Source organism: Phyllostomus discolor, chromosome 10 (assembly GCF_004126475.2).
Source record: "Phyllostomus discolor isolate MPI-MPIP mPhyDis1 chromosome 10, mPhyDis1.pri.v3, whole genome shotgun sequence".
Taxonomy (NCBI): domain Eukaryota; kingdom Metazoa; phylum Chordata; class Mammalia; order Chiroptera; family Phyllostomidae; genus Phyllostomus; species Phyllostomus discolor.
Window position 1 is genome coordinate 74,933,905 of NC_040912.2, and position 17,371 is coordinate 74,951,275.

A 17,371-nucleotide genomic window follows, 5' to 3' on the forward strand; every position below is an offset into this window, starting at 1 on the left:
GAGGGCTCCTTGTTCTCCTCCAGCCTGGAGCAGCCATCTCCTCCTGCAGTCTCTTGCCACCTTTCTTCCAAGAGAATACACCACTTCTCCCAGGGACTGGGCCCAGGGCCACCCTCCTGGACCTCTCTTTTCTTCCCGTGTCCTGGGGATTGGGGCTGGTGACCAACCCCCCAGTGGAGGTGGAAGGACTCCAGGGAGAGGTAGCCCAAAAAACTTGGACAGATGAAAGGGACTGTCATGCCTTGAGGGGTGGACCACCATGAGGCCTCTGCGGATGTTTCTGTGCTTCCTTGCCCCAGTTCTGCTCACATTAAACCCTGTCTTCCTAGAGCGATGGGGAAACAGGCAACCTCAGCTCCTACAGCAAAGGTGCTTGCTCTTGGATTTCCTGTTTGTGACAGCTGAACTTAAGACTGCCGCCCCCGGGTCCTCCGCCTGCGGCAGGGAAGTGAAGGCGATGTGGTGCTGGGTCTCAAGTACAAAGGGCTGAGCCTTCATTGAAGAGTTAGCAGCCAGGGGGGGCACCGTAGCAGGCACCAGCCTCTGATGCCCAGATTCTGAGAGCATCTTTGCCCCCTGGTCCTGCACCCTGGCTGCTCGGCACATGAGCCTGGTAACCACCTCTCCAGATCCGAGTGATCCTGTGAGAGTAGAGACCCCAAAGGGATCCAGGAGAGGACAGAGAAGGGAATCTGGCCTGAGGTGGGCAGGTGGGTCCCTTGCCCCGTGCTAAACCTGGCATCGCTATTTAATCCACAGTGGATTTGCCTGAAAGAGCCCAAGTCATCCTTTCACCGGTGCCACATGATGACGCTGAGGAGTAATTACCAGTGATTAATTACTTACACAGGCTGCATGTTTTTATTCCAGTCTAATTAAAATGCAGTGCACCACTCTCAGTGCGGAGCCTGCCTTCCTCCTGGGTCCTTCTCCTGCACGGACTCTCTCTTCAAGGCTCCTAGGGGGACCTAGCGTGGCTTGCCTCTTCCTGGTGGGGCTGGTTCCCAGGACCAGCATGGGCAGAGCTTTGCAGCAGCCCTCAGAGTTGGCTGGACTCAGATAAGAGAATTCATGGGCCAGCTGGGGGACAGTAAACTGCATCTCCGAGGTGTCCCCAGGGTCCCCAGTCTTACCCTACTTGTGACCCCACGAGAGCTGCCTTAGCTGTTGAGACAGGCACAGCTGGGGTTCAGAGGTCACGGTGCTGCCTGTGAGCTCACTGAGGAAAGGTTACACTGACAGACTGTGAGACCTGGAGCATGCGGAAGTCTTCGGCAACTGTGCTTATGTGTGCGTGCATCTGTGAGGGGGTCTGCTGCTACCTCCCCCCAGTCACAGGAAACTCAGCTGCCTCCCTGCCAGGCCTTATTCCTCCCTGTGCACTTCAGACTTCTCTCTTAATGAAGAGGCTGACCCGGCCCTCCCCTTCCTCTGCAGGATGCTGACACAGGGTTTCCTCCTCCTCCTCTCCCTCTTCCTCATCTTCCTCCTACTCCCTCAGAGATTCCGGGCAGATAAGCGGTCCCAGGAGGGAGCCACTGATAGCAGCTGCATAGACTGTCTCCCTTCCCTGTGCACCACTTGTGTCCTAGCAGGACCCTGGGCAGGGTTGGTTTGGCCATTGATTGGCTTTTATTGAGCTTGGCTTCCCCACTGCAGGGCTTGAAGGCCTCCAGCGCCCTGGCCCTATGCCAGCTACACCCCCGGAGCCTCCTAAGCAGTGGTATTAAATAGGATTTAGAAAGGGAAGGTTCCAGCCAGTGGAGCCTCAGTCCACATTTCCCATCTCCTGCGGAGAAGAGGCCCGGGGCTCCCTGGGGAGGCAGTGCAGAGAATAGGGAGGGCCAGGGGTGGTGTAAGGACAGGCGGAAAGACAGCCCGTGCCCGGCCAAGTGGGCTCCTTTCCTAGAGTCAGCCACAGGGGACGATTAGGAGCCCCAGAATGTAGAGAGGACCAAATGTAGCAGGACAGGAACTGGCACGACAGAGCAGGTGAGGAAGGAGGGAGGTGCTTCTCTTGCCCTCTTCCACCTGGGTCTAAAGCCAAAGCCATGGAGGAGGCACAGAGGAGCCTGTCTCAGGACAGCTCGATCCTGGCCCTGGCCTGAAAGCAGGAGAGCTGCCACCCACCTGACCGGAAAAGCTGGGGGCCTGTCCACACTGCTGCAGCCCAGGGTGCCCTGCAGGTGGTTCTCCCAGCATCCTGGGCTCTGCTTCCCAGGCCTGACTCAGGATCCTCTCTGCCAAAGGCCAGGAGCATTCACAGCACCCAGACTCCCATCCTGCCCAGCATCTTGGCCATGGAGCTCCCTCCCCACCTTTCCTTCCACCAGGAACCTGGGGGCGGAGCCATACGGCACTGACTCTGTGTGTCTGTGTGCACTTGCTGTTCCTGCTGGGAGAAGGCTTTGGGTTCTTCTTGTCAGGGATCTCAGCTGTAAGAGGGCTTGAGGTGGCTGTGGGAAAATGGCACCCATCTGGCAGGTCCCTTGCCGATGTGTCTGTCCCCTCCCTGCCCCAGTTCTGCAGAAGGTCAACATAACATGGGCAAAACGAACCCATGTTTAAGGTTGGGAACATAGGCAGCCAGGCCTGTCCCAGCCGACTGACTCCTTCCCACCAAGAAGCTGCCTGGCCAGGCTGCATTTCCCAGCTTGCCACGGGCCACTGGCAGCCAAGCCCCAGGGAATAGCTGGTCATCTCCGTACCTGGTGGGAAATGGGGAGTCTTCAAGGCTCCAGTCTTCAAAGGGCCAACCCAGCCCTCTCTTAGAAATGGGGTTCTTTTATCTGAGGAGCAGCTGTCCCTCTTCTCCCCTTTGGTAATGGCAAGCTTCTGGTGTCTTCTCACCTCACTGCTCCTCGTTGTTCCCTTCCTGCTGCCCAGTGAGCTGTGGGACCTGCCCTAGGACTGGCCCCTCTGCTGCCCTCCACTCAGGAGCAGGGAGCTGAGGACCATCCCTTAGGGCTCTCCTGTACGCCATCCAGTCTTCCCGCTCATCCCTGGTCCCAAGCTTGCTGCCACCTGAGCCTGCCAGGAGAGAAGCTCCACCCCTCTCCGGAGGAGGAAACCTGAGGCTGTCGCCTGAGGCTTTTTTACTTGAGTCATTAGCATTAGCAGTTTCCGCTATCACCCTGTCAGTTTGTTCCCAACTCATCAACTCCTCTGAGGAGCCTCCTCCCCGCACAGGAGGGAAGCAGTGTGGGATTAGGACTGGCGCCCTGAAGTCTCCCAGGCCCAGGGCCCGCTCAGGAGCCAACCCTGCCTCTCAGAGGCAGCCACAAGATCCTCTGAGCTGCAAGGGTCTCAGAGGGGCTGAGAGCTCAGAGATGGACAGAAAGTGACTGGCTAAGGAGTCACTTCCCCGAGGAACTTTCAGCGAGGGGTCCCAGGAAGAAAGCCTCTGCCTCAACAGGCCGTAGGCCTTGGAAGTGGAAGGAATTGTGGCTGCCCCCCAGAGTGCTCCAGGAGTTTGTGTCATGACCTCTGATTGGAGAGGCCTTTCATAGGAAAGTCCGAAGGCTAGCGACCCCCTTTCTCATAAGGGCAGGTGGGCCCTGGACAGATTAGGCCAGGAGTCTGTGATCTGACTGAAGTTCTGCTGCCTGCCGCCTCTTCTGGGGAGGCCAGGCCTGGGGGGGTTTGAAGCAAAGATGCCTAGGTGCTTCCAATGAGGGAGGTGGCCGGCGTGGTGGGACAGATGTCAGGGGCACGTGACAGGGGTCAGGAGCTGTTTGGGGTAGAGCCCAGCCCCAGAACAGGGGCCCATGAGCACACACTCAGAAGGCAGAGGGCACGGCTCTGTGGGGGTGGCAAAAAGTTGGCCCTAGGAGACATCTCTCCCATCTCCCTTGACCCCACTCCCCGGCAGCCACCCCTTCCCTCAACCCAGGCTTGGGAAGTTCCTGTTGCTCATTTGTTCTCAGGGCCCTTGCCTCCCCTTCTAGTGGAAGACGCTCATTTGTGCCACATTACAGGCCGGAGCGTGGCCTCTGTGGCTGTGACCTGAGGTGGCTCAGTAACTCCAGCACTCCTGCTTCAGCTGCTTCTTGATGCCACCCAGGAGTCTGCATGTCAGCTGAGTGACCGCACGGTCAAACCACTCCGTTTTACAAGGGAAGGGAAGGAGGCTTGGAGAAGGCACATGGCTTGACCAGAGTCAAACAACAAACTAAAGGGCACAGTGAAAGGATGAGAGTTCGTACCTCCCACCTACAGGCTTTCTTACTGCTCAGCACGGCCTTCCGTCCCCAGGGGCCCAGTCAGAGCCAGGAGCCCCTCGAAGAGCTCCAGAGCCAGGCTGCGTGTGTGCAGATCCTGGCTCCACCACTTCTGGCGAGCTGTGTGCCTCAGTTTCCTTTTAAAATGGGTAATGTAATCTCTGTTCAAATGGTTCTTGGTAAGGACTACACGAGTTAATACTGGGAGAATGTTTAGAATGGCACCTGGCACCTAGTAAGTGTGTACGTTTCTGGCTTGTGCTTTCATCACCTGTTGGCCCTGTGTGTGTTCATCCGTGGTGCCCCTGTGTGTGGTCCAGTTCCCTGCGTTCTTTTACCCCCTGCCCCTGCTCAGCTGGAAAGCCACCTCCCTCCCGCTCTGACAGGCCTCACTACTGGAATAATCTCCTGGTTGCAGGATTGGAGTTGACGCGCTGTCACATAGAATCAGCTTCGGAGCTGTTGCAGCCCTGACAGCACCGGGCTGGGAAAGGAGGGAAAGGGAAGGGTAGGGGGGAACAGCCCAGCTTCTGAGCTGGGGTCAGAGCTGCCCACTTGAGATGAGAAGGACAGAGAAGTTGCTGAGAGGAGGCATTGTTGCACGGGAACCAGCCCGCCCCTCCAAGGGCTTGCAGAGCCTCGGGAGTGCCGATGGCCCTGTGACAGTTCACAGTGCCCCTGCAGAGTAGTGTGGGGGAGGGAGATGGGGACCTAGCACCAAGGTTCTTCTGGGGTACGTGAGAAGCACCCAGGAGCCTGCTCTGTTTTACTGTCTCTGGATCCTGCTTTAGCAGGCCTGGGGTGGGACCTAGGCACGTGCAATTTTTTTTTAATTTCTTTTTTAGAGAGATGGAAAGAAAGGGAGAGGAACATCAGCGTGTGGTTGCCTCCCACACAGCCCCTACTGGGGATCTGGACTGCAACCCAGGCATGTGCCTTGACTGAGAATTGAATCAGCAACCCTTCGGTTTGTAGGCCAGTGTTCAATCCACTGAGCCGCACCAGTCAGGGCTGCATTTTCAGTAAACTTCCCAGTTGCTTCAGATGACTGCCAGCATTTGACAACTGCTGGATCAGAAGGACTTAAGAGCACTCTTCCCCTCCCCTTCAGGGGTAGGAGGGTCCAGGGCCTCAGCCCAGCACCATGGGAGAGTGCTCTATGGGGATTCCCACACATCCTCAGGGGTGACGCACTTGCCCCAAAGCCCCTCTCCTGACATCCTTTCTGACTGGGCTTCCCCATCCCCTCCTCCCCTGCTGACCACACACACAGGTCTGGGCCCACTATGAAGAGCAGCCCGTGGAGGAGGTGACGCCGGTGCTGGAGGAGAAGGAGCGCTCGGCCGCCTATAAGCCAGTGTTTGTGACTGAGATCACCGACGACCTGCACTTCTACGTGCAGGATGTGGAGACAGGTGAGTGCTCGGGCCCAGCCCAGGCATGCTGCCTCACAGCTCCGGGGAAGTCAGCCCGCCTCCAGGGGCTCCAGGGACCTCCCCTCCTGCCCACCCACCAGGCCCCAGACACCACTCTGGGCCAGCAGGTCCTCTGAGGACTGGTGAGGTAACCAGTTCTGTCTGGGTGGTGCTCTGAGACTCTTAGGTAATTGTTTTGCTCCTGGGTGCCCCGGGCTGGGCTGGGCTGGGCTGGGCACGAGTATTTGTAGCCTTGGGAGTCTTATCAGGAAGCAGCGAACAGATTGTCTCTTTGTGGTCTGGAAGCAGGAAACTGCATCACTCAGCCCCTAGTCCCCTCAGCTTCCTCGGGAAGGTGGTTGGAGGGGGAGCGGGGGCCATTCTCTGCTGGGGTTTCTCCTTCTCCAGAGGTTACTGCGGCCATTTGCCATGGAAACAGGAGGCACTCCTGGAAAGGCAGCCCCAGGCAGTCTTTCTAAAGGGCTTTCTCTCCCCATTCTCTTTCTCTTCCCAACCTCGGTGTTGTGCCTTGTGGCCAGGGTCCGCTAGGCAGAGACCCCAGGCTCCTGGAGGGACAGGCAGTAGGAACAGTCCTCTCAGCAGCTGCACCGTGGCCCCTCCAGCCCAACCTCCCACCTCCACTCCGTGTAACCTCGCCTCCCTCCTCCCGTTGCCACCCTGTTCAGGGGAACATTTTAGTTGAATGCAGAGGAAACAGCTCTTAGAGCTGCTTCTAGGGCTGAGGAGCCAGATCCCTGCCGAGCAGAGGGGACTGAGACGTCACTGGCACCCAGGGCTGCTCCGTGGGCGGCGGGTACAGCTCTGTCCGGGCTCCTCAGCCCACCCCAGGCTCACTGCAGATCACCAGCAGCCTCATCTCAACCACTTCCTCTCTAATGATATTTCCCAGGCAGCTGCTTTTGCGGTAATGTCATTTCACCAAGGAAAACTGACCATTTCCAGTCCCGGGCTGGCTATACTTGGGAGGGGAGGATGGGAGAGGGGCAGAGGGGGAGCTGATGAGCCTTCAGGACCAGGTTCTCAAGTTCAGCGGCCACCCTGGTGAAAGCTGGGCCCGCCACTGCCTCGGGAATAAAGCCAGGAGGCCAGCCTCCAGGTCTGGGTGGCATGGCCAGAAGGAATCTTGCGGTGGAGGTCCAGGTAGGAGGAACAAGAGCTGTTCCTAAGCATAGGAGCCAATAGGAATGAATGGCCCTCAGGGAACTTGGGGGAGGGAAACTCAAAGACCCTGCCCCTCGCAGACAGGCTCTACCTGGCCTCTGGGTCCTGCTGGGGAGAACCCCCCCTTGAATAAGAACAGGACCCTGAAGTCTGCCCGGGACAGAGCCTGAGGGTTCAAGGCCTTTGACCACATAATCTCTGTAATCTCAGGCTTCACCTGCAGCAGTGCCTCCCAGCACCCGACCTGGCTGTCTCTGTCAGCTCTAGGAAGCCGTGCCGCTGCAGCGAGTAGTAGCCAAGGCGGAAAATAAAAAGAACTGGGGAGAAAGCCGTGTGTTCTTAGAATATTGGAGAAGGGAGGGGGCACTTCGTGGCACTCCACCTGGAGAGTTGGGGTGGGCTCCAGAGAAATCCCTGTCCTCGGGTGGCTCCGTGAAATCCAGGAAAACAAGCCTCAGCGCGCACCGCCTCCCTCCTCTGCAGCCTTCTGCACTCTCCTGGGGGACATCCTCTTGCCCTGTCTCCCTTCTCCTGATTAAAGCCTGCCCTCGGGAAGGAGCTGATGAAATGATGAAAATGTTGCCATTAGCTGTAAATTATTATACCAACCAGGTATCTGTGTAAGGACCTCCCAGAAGGCTTTGCCTATTTGCAGGAGGTGAAACCTGCTTCTTTTGCCTTGGATCAAAAAATTAAAAATAAAAGTAAACCAAGAATGGGAGAACTTGTCCTGTTAGAGGCTTCTCCTTAGTCCCTGAAATTTTACTGTCTGAGCAAGGAACACTATCTCAGGAAAATTAATTGCGTGCGTACCCCTGCGTAGGGGCAAGGGCAGCTGTGTCCTGCAAGCCTCTGGTCTGGAACCGGTCTGTGCAGTGGCCCACACAGAAGCCCAGGAGTAGATAGACCTCCTGGCGTGCACATGCAGAGGTCATCTTCAAAGCAGCTGAGTGTCAGGGGTTCTAGGCCTTGCAAGAGTGAACAACCAAATGAGCTGCAGTCCTTGCCCTGAAGGAGCTCTCCGTGTAGTGGCAGAAACATAAACCCAGACAAGGATCTTACAAGGCCGACTGACAAGTGAACCGACAGCCAACATGTGTTAGGCACCTGTTACAGTGTGTGTGGCCTTGGGCCCTGAAGATGGAAAGACGAGTCCACACGCACTCGGCCACCCTGACCTCAGAGAGCAAAGGGGGCACCGCAGGTCTGATGCAGAGCTAGACTCGGGGCCAGAAGGGATGTAAAGGAGCGGCTACTGGGGTCTGATGCTTTCTCAGCAGGGCGGGGGTGAGGGGTGCAGCCAGAAGGACCTGGGTTGAGGGGCGGGGACCTGAGAAGACCTCGGGTGTTGCTAAACCTGGCCAGAAAAAGCAGGCAAGCAGCAGGACCCCAAGTTCAGAGTGATTCAGGAAAAACAAGGTGGGCAGGAGAATGCCCGCACCCCGCCCTGCCCCGGGTGAAGAGGGCACTGACAGCGTCGGGAATTCAGTTCAGCGTGTGTCTTGCAGAGGGACTAGTCGGTGTGGCCAGGTGTGAACACACTGAGGCTGGACCCTGCTCTCTCAGTTGCTCTCCATCTCTCATGGCTCAGATTCTGGGGCCCTTTTTGTCCAGGGTTGTGTGTGGCCCATCCTTCACCCCGACTTCAGCCCCTGGGAACCTTGCAGGGAGTGGCTTCAGTCAGTCACCACCTCTGTGGCCCAAGCCAGGGCCAGCTCTTGCAGGAATGGGCTGCAGGCTGGCCAGCTCCCATCCTAGAAGAGGCTGGTTGGCCTTGCCCCTGCTCCACGTCCACTGGCACTCTCCACCTCCTTAACCAAAGCTCAGGAATGTTCCCAAGGGCTCCCACAGCCCTGGCCATTAGATTGGAGAGCTGGGGTTGGAAGAGTGTGCGTGCCTCTGAGACCTAAAGTGTCAGCATGTCACCATCCTGCTTTGAAGATAGACAGCATGAAACCTCTTGAGCAGAGGCCAAAGAGGACCCCCCTGAGGGATGGAAGCGAGCCAGTGCTGCAAGCTCTCCACAGAACTCCTCGCCCTGCCCACTCCCTAGGCTCATCTCCCTCCCAGCCCTTCCAGAGATGAGACTCCGAAGAACCTGGCACCCTGGTCTCACTCTTTTCCTCCCCATCAGGCACCCAGCTGGAGAAGCTGATGGAGAACATGCGAAATGACATCGCCAGCCACCCTCCTGTTGAGGGCTCCTATGCCCCGCGCCGGGGCGAATTCTGCATTGCCAAATTTGTAGATGGAGAATGGTAAGCCCCTTGGGCCCTAGCATAGGAGCAAGAGCCACAGCAGGTCTGTCTTCAGGGCGCTGGCCAGGCTGCAGGCATTTGCCTCTGCAGCCTGGTTTCCACTGGGGTGGTGTTGACTTTGGCCAGCTCCCCAGGGTGGCCCTCTTCATTGCCCAGAGCCCATCTGGGCCTGCCCTTCAGCCCGTAATTTCCCTGCAGTCCAGCCAGCCTCTGGAGTGCAGAAGCTGTGTTCCTCCTCCCTTCTCCTCCCTAACTCTGTTGGGGGAGCCCTGGCTGGCTGGGGCTCTCCGACATACCCCTCCCCCCCACACCGGAAAAGCGATGTCTTAGTGAGCCCAGACCAGCCACCCAGCCCTCCACCTGACTGTCTGGGACATGAACAGCAGCCCTCACAGGCCGCAAGGTCATTTATATCTGATCTTCCAAGGGTAGGGCGCATGGCCTACCCAGGGTGACGAAGTGACTTGGATGTGTTCCCTGCTGCGGCCTCCCAGACAGATCTGCTGGCTAATTACAGCTGCTGTTTAGTGTGCTGGGTTTAAACAGCAGACATCAATCTAGTCATTAGTCTTGTTGCTTTTTGCCCCCAAGGACACATTAATCTGCTTCACATGCTCCCCTCTCCCTCCCTGTGCTCCCAGCTATGCCCTGATTCCATTAAATGGTGACCAAAGTGTCCCGAGGCTGGCCTTGATGGAGTCTGAGAACTGTCCTCTGTGACACCCTTGGGTGTGCCCTCTGAGCCCTGGGCAGGGAGGTGATGTGGCCTCCCCTGCCATCACTGAGGCTCCACGGAGACCACACTCCTCAGAGCTGTCCCTTGAGCTCTGTCCGTGATGCCATTGCAGGTACCGGGCCCGAGTAGAGAAAGTCGAGTCTCCTGCCAAAGTACACGTCTTCTACATTGACTACGGCAACGTAAGTAGGGGGCCGGGAGGGGGACAGGTAGACAAGAAAGAGGCCCCAAGTGACAGCCAGGGGTCCTTCAACCCAGCACTCCCTGGGACAGGGCCAGCTGATCTCTCGAAGGTCCGTCCAAGCTTTGGGCTTGTTATTGACAGGACAGTGGGCGTGCGGGCACTGCTACTGTTCGTGTAGCAGGCTGCGACCCTTGAGTGACCAGGCAAAACCAGCAACTCTGGTTAGAGGCCTGTGGGCACCGACAGGGCTGCTGTCCAGGCCCCAGGGGTGAGTGTGCAGCCACACCCACGCTTCCTCCTCTTCCGCCCTTTCTCTGAAGAGCAGGCCCTGGAAGGACAGCTCCTGGACAGTTCCTCGTGCTCAGCACGGGGCTTATCCCATCTGCTGACCTCCGGCACATCCCAGAACTGAGGCTTGCTGCAAAGGGACAGTCACGAGGTGGCAGAGTGACTGGGAGAAGAGCCATTCTGGCAGGGCCTGGGAGTCTCTTGACTATTCCTGGGAGATTCCCTGTGGGTGTGGCGGCAAGCAGGAGAGAAGGCCATAGGTCAGAACCGTGAGGCGCTGTGGCTGTGCACCTTCCTCAAGGACTAGAGTTGAGGGTCAGTTAGCAGGAAGCCCAGGACTGGGCCATACTCCCAATTTATGACCTGGGAATCCTCAAGAAAGAGGCCCCCCACATCTTGGCCAGAACCACAGGCAGGTGAGGGCGCCGCTCTCCCAGCCGCAGCTCCCCCTGTCCTGTGGAATAGTGGTGAGGGGGCCCATCGAGGGAAGGCATTGGAAAGATATGGAAACAGCAATTAGAACCTGGTTGTCAAATTATTTAAGTGGGAACCAGCAAGTGCGCTGGGGTTGACAGGGTGTGAGTCACAGCTACCCACCTGCGGGTGCCAGCAGGCCACGCACTCCCAAGGTGTCGCTGAGTAGGTAAGCTGGTGTGTATGGCTCATGAGACCCAGTCATGGGTGAGTGGGCAGTCCCTGAGTGAGATCTCAGAGGCCTGGCCACAGGGAGTTGTCCTCTGAGAACAAGGGGCATCAAGTGTGTGACACTGTTGGCCTGGTGTGTCCTCTGCAGAGAGAGATCCTGCCATCCGCCCGCCTGGGCACCCTGCCGCCTGCCTTCAGCACTCGTGTGCTGCCCGCTCAAGCCACGGAGTATGCCTTCGCCTTCATCCAGGTGCCCCAAGATGTGAGTTGATACGTCTTCCCTCCTTCCAAAGGAAGCTGTCCAGTGACGCCCAGCCCCTCCTGCAGTCCTTACAGGCTCAAAGGAGGTGGAAGCAGTGGGTGGCCTGTTAGTGATGGAACCCAAAAGGTAGGAGTGACCGAGGAAGTTGAGGAAAGGTGCCACAAAGGAGGTGGCAGCAAAGCATGTGAGCTAGTTCTTGAGGAATGGGTACGCCCCAGGGTGCAGTTGGGACAAAGACAAGTCCGCCACAGCCGGGCCCCTAGGGCCTTGTGGGCAGTGTCAGCGCCTGGGGACCGAGCCCTCGCGTGGCCTGGCATGGAGTGTATTCTTGGTACCGTACACAGGAGGGCTGTCGCGGGATTTTCAGCAGAAATGCGGCGTGGACAAGCCTGGTTTTGAAAGTCACTCCTAGTGCGAGGGGGAGACTGGGAAGAATGGTTGGGAGGCCACTGCAATTGAAAACCCCGGCTAGAGACAGTGGTGGCCAAACCAGGGCCACATGGGTGGCGGGGGCTGGGGAGAACGGGCCGGGTCTCAGGGCGCCCTCAGAGGGGTAGGGTGCAGAGGGGCAGGATCTGAGATGGACTTTTAGATGTCGGTATGTTGCTGCTGGCCAAGATGAGGGGGAGGAGTAGGAGCAAATTTGAGGCTGCGGGAGCTCCAGGCAGCTTTGTAGTGTTCAGTCTGGAAAGCAAGACGAGACCCAGAATCACGGGTGTGAACAGTTTGAAACCATGAGTTTTGAGTGAACGAGCGTGGAGTCTGTGGAACATGGGATGGGGAGGGGCAGCCTCTGTCAGTGGTGTCGACGCCCCCACTGTCTGGAGAAGAGAGCTGGTCTGCAGCCTCCAGCTCCCCGGGAGGTCAGGCAGGCTGAGGAGTCGTCCCAGGGGCTCAGCGAGCGCACTCGGATAGCAAGGCTGCTGCTGCCGCCAGGTGCAGGGTGCTGCGGGGCGTGTAGTAGGGGAGAGTCAGCACCATCGAATACTTTCTGCCCTTTCATGAAATTGCCCAAGAGCAGAAGAGAAACAGCAGGAAAAGGTGTTGACAGAACAGGTCCAGGGGCAGGCAGTCTACGGGGACGGGGAGCTGTGAGCAGCGAGAGCCTGAGACAGGAAGGGGGGGAGGCAGGCACTTTGAGGTCACTGCCAAAGTGGGCAGGGAGGCAGGGTAGGGAAGGAGGATGGGGTGACCTGCAGACAGGCTGGGGGAGGGTGGAGGCTTGAGGGAGAGGGGGCGCTTCATGTCCAGAGCCTGTCTCCTCCCTCATTCGGATCTGAGCAGGACGTGAGCTGCAGGCACCCGCCGGGCACTTTCTTGGGTGTCTGTGACCTGCGGCCCACGTGGCTGTCCTTCCCTCGAGCTCACCTCTCCCACTGACCTGGCTGTGTCCCCGCTCCAGGAGGATGCTCGGACGGACGCCGTGGACAGCGTGGTGCGGGACATCCAGAACACCCAGTGCCTGCTCAACGTGGAGCACCTGAGCTCCGGCTGCCCCCACGTCACCCTGCAGTTTGCAGATTCCAAGGGCGACGTGGGGCTGGGCCTGGTGAAGGAGGGCCTGGTCATGGTGGAGGTGCGCAAGGAGAAGCAGTTCCAGAAAGTGGTACGTGTGCAGAAGGGGGCGCCCACTGCGGGGCGGCCCCCTAGTGTCCCCAGCTGTTCTGACAAGGGGGGCCGGGGGCTGCACGAGAGCCAGTGAGGGAGCAGGGAACCCCGTCCCGCTGCTCCTGCTGCGGGGAAGATAATGGATTTCGGTTTGTTGGGGTTTTTGAAAAAAGCTAATTACACCCCAAATTAATTGTCTGCAGGTCTGGCTGAGAATGCAGCTGCAGACTAGAGCGGGAAGTTTCCCTTTGCGTGCGCCCTCGAGTGACAGGCCAGAAGGCTGTGCCCGGGCTGGGGGGTCACGGAAAGGGCCAAAGCCTGCCTTGCTTCCTCTCCCATTCTCACCTCTCTCTAACGTATAGTTTCCGAGTCCATAACCAGCTCCTAGCACACAGAGCCACCAGAGCCAGCTCACAGTGCCCAGGGCTCCGAAGGGACTCTGCCACAACACCCCTCCAGCCTGTTGGAAAGGCCCCCAAGCGCTTGGAGCTGGACCTGAGTCCTGCTGCCACTGTTCCTGAGAGGGCCTTAGAGATCAGCCTTTTGGAGCCTGAGTCTCTCTTTCACGAGATGAGAACTTGCTGCTTCTCAGGGTGGCCTGTGAGGGTGGCGTGGGGGTGGGGCTGACACCTAGGGAACTCGCTTGCACTCTTCCAGTGTCGATCGTCAGGATTGGGTTCTGAGACTGGCGGTCCCTCCTGCTGAGCACCCCACTCACCCAGTCCTCCCAGCCTCTCAGCAAGCCGCCGCTCAGATCCCACAGTCCACCAGCCCTCTTTGCCTTTCCTCCCTCCCCATGTGTGTGCCAGTGGTCTGTGGTTCCATGGACGGCTCATGCACGTTGAAAATTCATTTGGAAAAAGACCCCAGTGGGAGGTGCTCCTGTATCTCCTCTGGACAGGAGAGGCCCGAGTCCAGTCCTCCCCCTGGAGACCCTCAGTGCTCTGAGGTTGCTCCAAGGGGTTAGCTTAAGTTTCCCTGCAGGATCTTCATGTGCCCAGACAGCGCTACCCATAACATCTCTGGCGTCTAGGAAATTCCTTTGCCCAGTCCCCGAGATACACACCTAATGTGTTCATTGCTGCATCTATTCGTTCTTTCAGCAAACACTTACTAAGGGTCTACATATCTCCGTGAACAAGAGACAGCATGCCTGCCCCGTAGAGCTTACGTTTGGGCAGGAGGAGACGAGCAATAGAAATAAATCTAAGAAGTCAGTGAAGTAGAATGTTAGAAGATACATGCAATGGAGAAGGAGAAAATAGAAGTAAAGAGCAAATACCATATGAGCTCACTTATATGTGGAATCTAATGAAAAATAAACTGACGAACAAAATTGAAACAGGCATAGACACATGGAACAGACTGGCAGCTGTCGGGTGGGGGTTGGGAGGGGTGGATGAAAGAAGGTGAAGGGACTGAGAGAAAAAAAAAAACACGTATAGAGCACGCAGGCACAGACGACAGTGTGGTGATCGCCGGGGGCGGTTAGGCAGGGACGGAAGGAGGCTTTGGACGCTGGGCACACAGCGCAGCGTGCAGGCGGTGTTTCGCCAGGCTGTGCACCGGAAACCTGTATGGTTCTGTGAACCAGCATCACCCCCAGTAAATTCAATAAAATAAGTAAATAGCCGTCCCTTTAAAGAGATAAGTAAATAAAGTAATAGATTTTCATTAAAAAGAGGTAAAGGGAATTAGTAGTGTGTAGGGCGGGCTGGCTGTAATTTTAAATGGGGTCATTGGAGGCCTCATTAAGAAGGCTATGATTTTTCGTTTTTAATCCTCACCAAGGACGTGCTTGTCAACTTTAGAGAGGGGAGGGAGAAGGGGGGGAGACAGAGAAGCATCAGTTGAGTCCTGACCATGACCAGAGGACCCAGCCTGCGTATCCCCTGACCAGGAATTGAACCTGCAGCCTTTTGGTTCACAGGAGGACGCTCCAACCAACTGAGCCACACTAGCCAGGGCAAGAAAACAGCCCTTTTTATCAAAGCTTTGCAGGTGCAGGATAGTAGCCAGGTGTACCAGAAGGGGAACAGCGCTTCAGGCAGACGGAACAGCCAGTGCAGAGTCATGGGACAGCTAGGAGAGCAGCTGACCGTATCCTTCGGCTTTTTCTCTGAGGGAGCGAGGGATCCCTTGGACCTGGCCTGGGCACCCTGCAAGGTCACTTCGGCTGCCCCGTTGTGACCACTCCCTTTCTCTCCTTCCTCCAGATCACAGAATACCTGAATGCCCAGGAGTCGGCCAAGAGTGCCAGGGTGAGTTTTTGCCTCGGGAGCCCCAGAGGACTCCGAGAGGCGGGGCTTGGCCCCCCAGGTTCTGGCAGGCCCCACCTCCCTGACCAGCCGTTTCCTGTTTTCTCACAGTTGAACCTGTGGCGCTACGGAGACTTCCGAGCAGATGACGCGGACGAGTTTGGCTACAGCCGCTAAGGAGGGAGAAGGTCCGGCCCCCGCACCCTCACGCCAGGACCTCTCTCTGCCAGGAGGGTGCTTCAGCTCCAGACCCCAGAGCGGGGGCGTAGATTGGGTCCAGCTTTGCTTCAGTGTATGGAAATGTCTCATAGGGCACCATCTGGGCTGGGGGTGGGGTGCAGGGACCCCGAGGCTTTCGGGGGACAGGCATTGTCTTCTGAGATGATGGGTGCTGCAGCCGGCCACCCAGGATGCAGAATTTAAGGAGGCGCTCAGAGTGTGCAGTCTCTCCCAGCTGATTCTCTGTTTGTATTTGGATGGGGGTTTGCGATTTTTAAAAAAATTATTCTCAAATCAGGAAGAAACATGAAAGACTTTGTCCCAAAGGAGGGTGTGATGCTGGCACCCAAGGCCAGCTGGCACCCCACTTCTCTCCCAGACTGCCCCTCTCCCAGATCTCTGTCCAGCTGTTGATTATGTGATTTCTCTGGTACGTCCATTCTCAGATGCCAGCGTGTTCACACCGCCCCTTCGCCAGCCCTTCCCTTTTCTGTATTTAAAGCTTTGGAGGCGCAATAAAATAGTATATGCTGTCTGTAGCCCTTGTCGGTCATGGTGGAGCCCAGAAACTGGGATCTGAGCAGCCCCAGCCAGAGTGGCTCCCAGGGACGTCATCTGAGTGCTTGGCCACGGCCACAGAAACCTCGCCACGGCTGTGTCCTGCTCCTCCTGGGGCCCGAGAAGTCGGCAGGAGTGTAGATGATGAATTGTGTGGATCTCCGTCTGTCCTCACTCCTGGAGAAGCTGTTCTGCCCCCACCAGGCAAGCCCACTCTCACCACGGTCTCTCACTTTATTTTTATCCACCATGAAGCTGGTCTTGGAGAAGAGAATGCCCAGCAGTGGGAGCTGAGCGGGTGGTTCTCCCGATTTCTGAACGGCTCCGAGGGCGAGGTGGGCATCACCTGACACCTGGCCACCACGCAGGAGAGTGCAGGTCATCTCTGTTGACTCATCACCAGCCTGGACCCACTGCACGCTGCTGCCCTCAAGGACCTTAGCGATTGGAGCAGCTCGGCAAGCAGTGCCCAGACCACCTGCACAGGCAAGGCCAGGCCAGGCCAGTCCTGCCAGGCGCCGGTGGGCAGTTGCAGCCCTGCCAGAGCCCCAGCAAGGCGCCAGAGGGACCTGTTGAGGGGAATGAGGTGATTCCCCTCTTCCTGGCAGCAGGAGGAATGGCTGACACCAGATAGGCCAGCACTGCGTGATTAAGACTGAGGGCCCCCGGCCCCTGCACAGCTCCCCACGCAGTGCGCACTCGCTGGAGAGTGGGGTCGGGGACAGTGTTCCAAAAGGAGTCAGGGCCGCTCACCAGGGAGTCTGTCCAGATTGTTCATTCCTGCTCCATTGGACTGAGACAGTATCCCCCAGTCCTTAAGGCAGAGTTCGCTGTGGCGCTCAGAAACCCCAGGCTGCCGCCGGCCTTCCAGGGAGGGGAGAGACCCGAGGGCAGCCACTGCCATGTGCTACGAGGAGCCCGTTGTGCTGCTCAGGGAGGGCCGGGAGAGGAAGAAGGTGTGTTGGTGGGAGGCCACCACTCCGCTGTCCCCATGTTGGGGGACCTGCCTGCTCTTCCAGACCCCTCGGCCTCATTCCCATGGCCCTGCCCGTCCCAGGTCTGTGCTCTGGTAAAATGCTGTGGTGCCCCTTCCTGGTAGCCCCACTTGCCACCCTGCATTTTGATCTGGGGTGAGGCTCCAGCTGCCATGGAAGGCTGGTCCTTGGTCTTGGGGAAAGTCAGTGGAGGTGGCGGGGCCTTGGCGAGCTGCCTCTCGTTTTTAAACCAGAGGTCCTGGGCCCCCGAAAACCCTGGCTCCTGCCAGTTCTGCACCCACATCGACTGGTTCACATCAAGGGTTCACCTGGAATTCTCCCCGGTACTCCTGTCTTGAGGTGAAATAGTGTGCTTCCAGTGCTGGGGGTACATTCTGGTTAAAGGGGGCAGCGAGATGCAGCCGGCAGGGGCGGGGTGGCAGTGCTGAGTCAGCACAGCCGACTCGGAGCTCGTCTCTGCAGCCCCTCTGGGTGGGTCAGAGTAAGTCCCCGTGCTCCTGGCGCCGGCTCATTACAGGGCCCCGGAAGTCAACAAGCAGGAGG

The 17,371-nt window shown here is 57.8% G+C and overlaps 1 protein-coding gene across 1 annotated transcript in view; it reads left to right on the top strand.

The window, feature by feature from the left end:
• Nucleotides 1-15,801, top strand: part of SND1 (staphylococcal nuclease and tudor domain containing 1) — a 419,288-nt gene extending 403,487 nt beyond the window's left edge. Inside the window, 7 exon segments of the mRNA XM_028525371.2 lie at nucleotides 5,494-5,635; nucleotides 8,952-9,075; nucleotides 9,924-9,993; nucleotides 11,077-11,190; nucleotides 12,593-12,796; nucleotides 15,015-15,059; nucleotides 15,168-15,801. Coding sequence (XP_028381172.1) covers nucleotides 5,494-5,635; nucleotides 8,952-9,075; nucleotides 9,924-9,993; nucleotides 11,077-11,190; nucleotides 12,593-12,796; nucleotides 15,015-15,059; nucleotides 15,168-15,233 — 765 coding nt within the window. The 3' untranslated portion in view covers nucleotides 15,234-15,801.
• The last annotated feature ends 1,570 nt before the right edge of the window (nucleotides 15,802-17,371 follow it).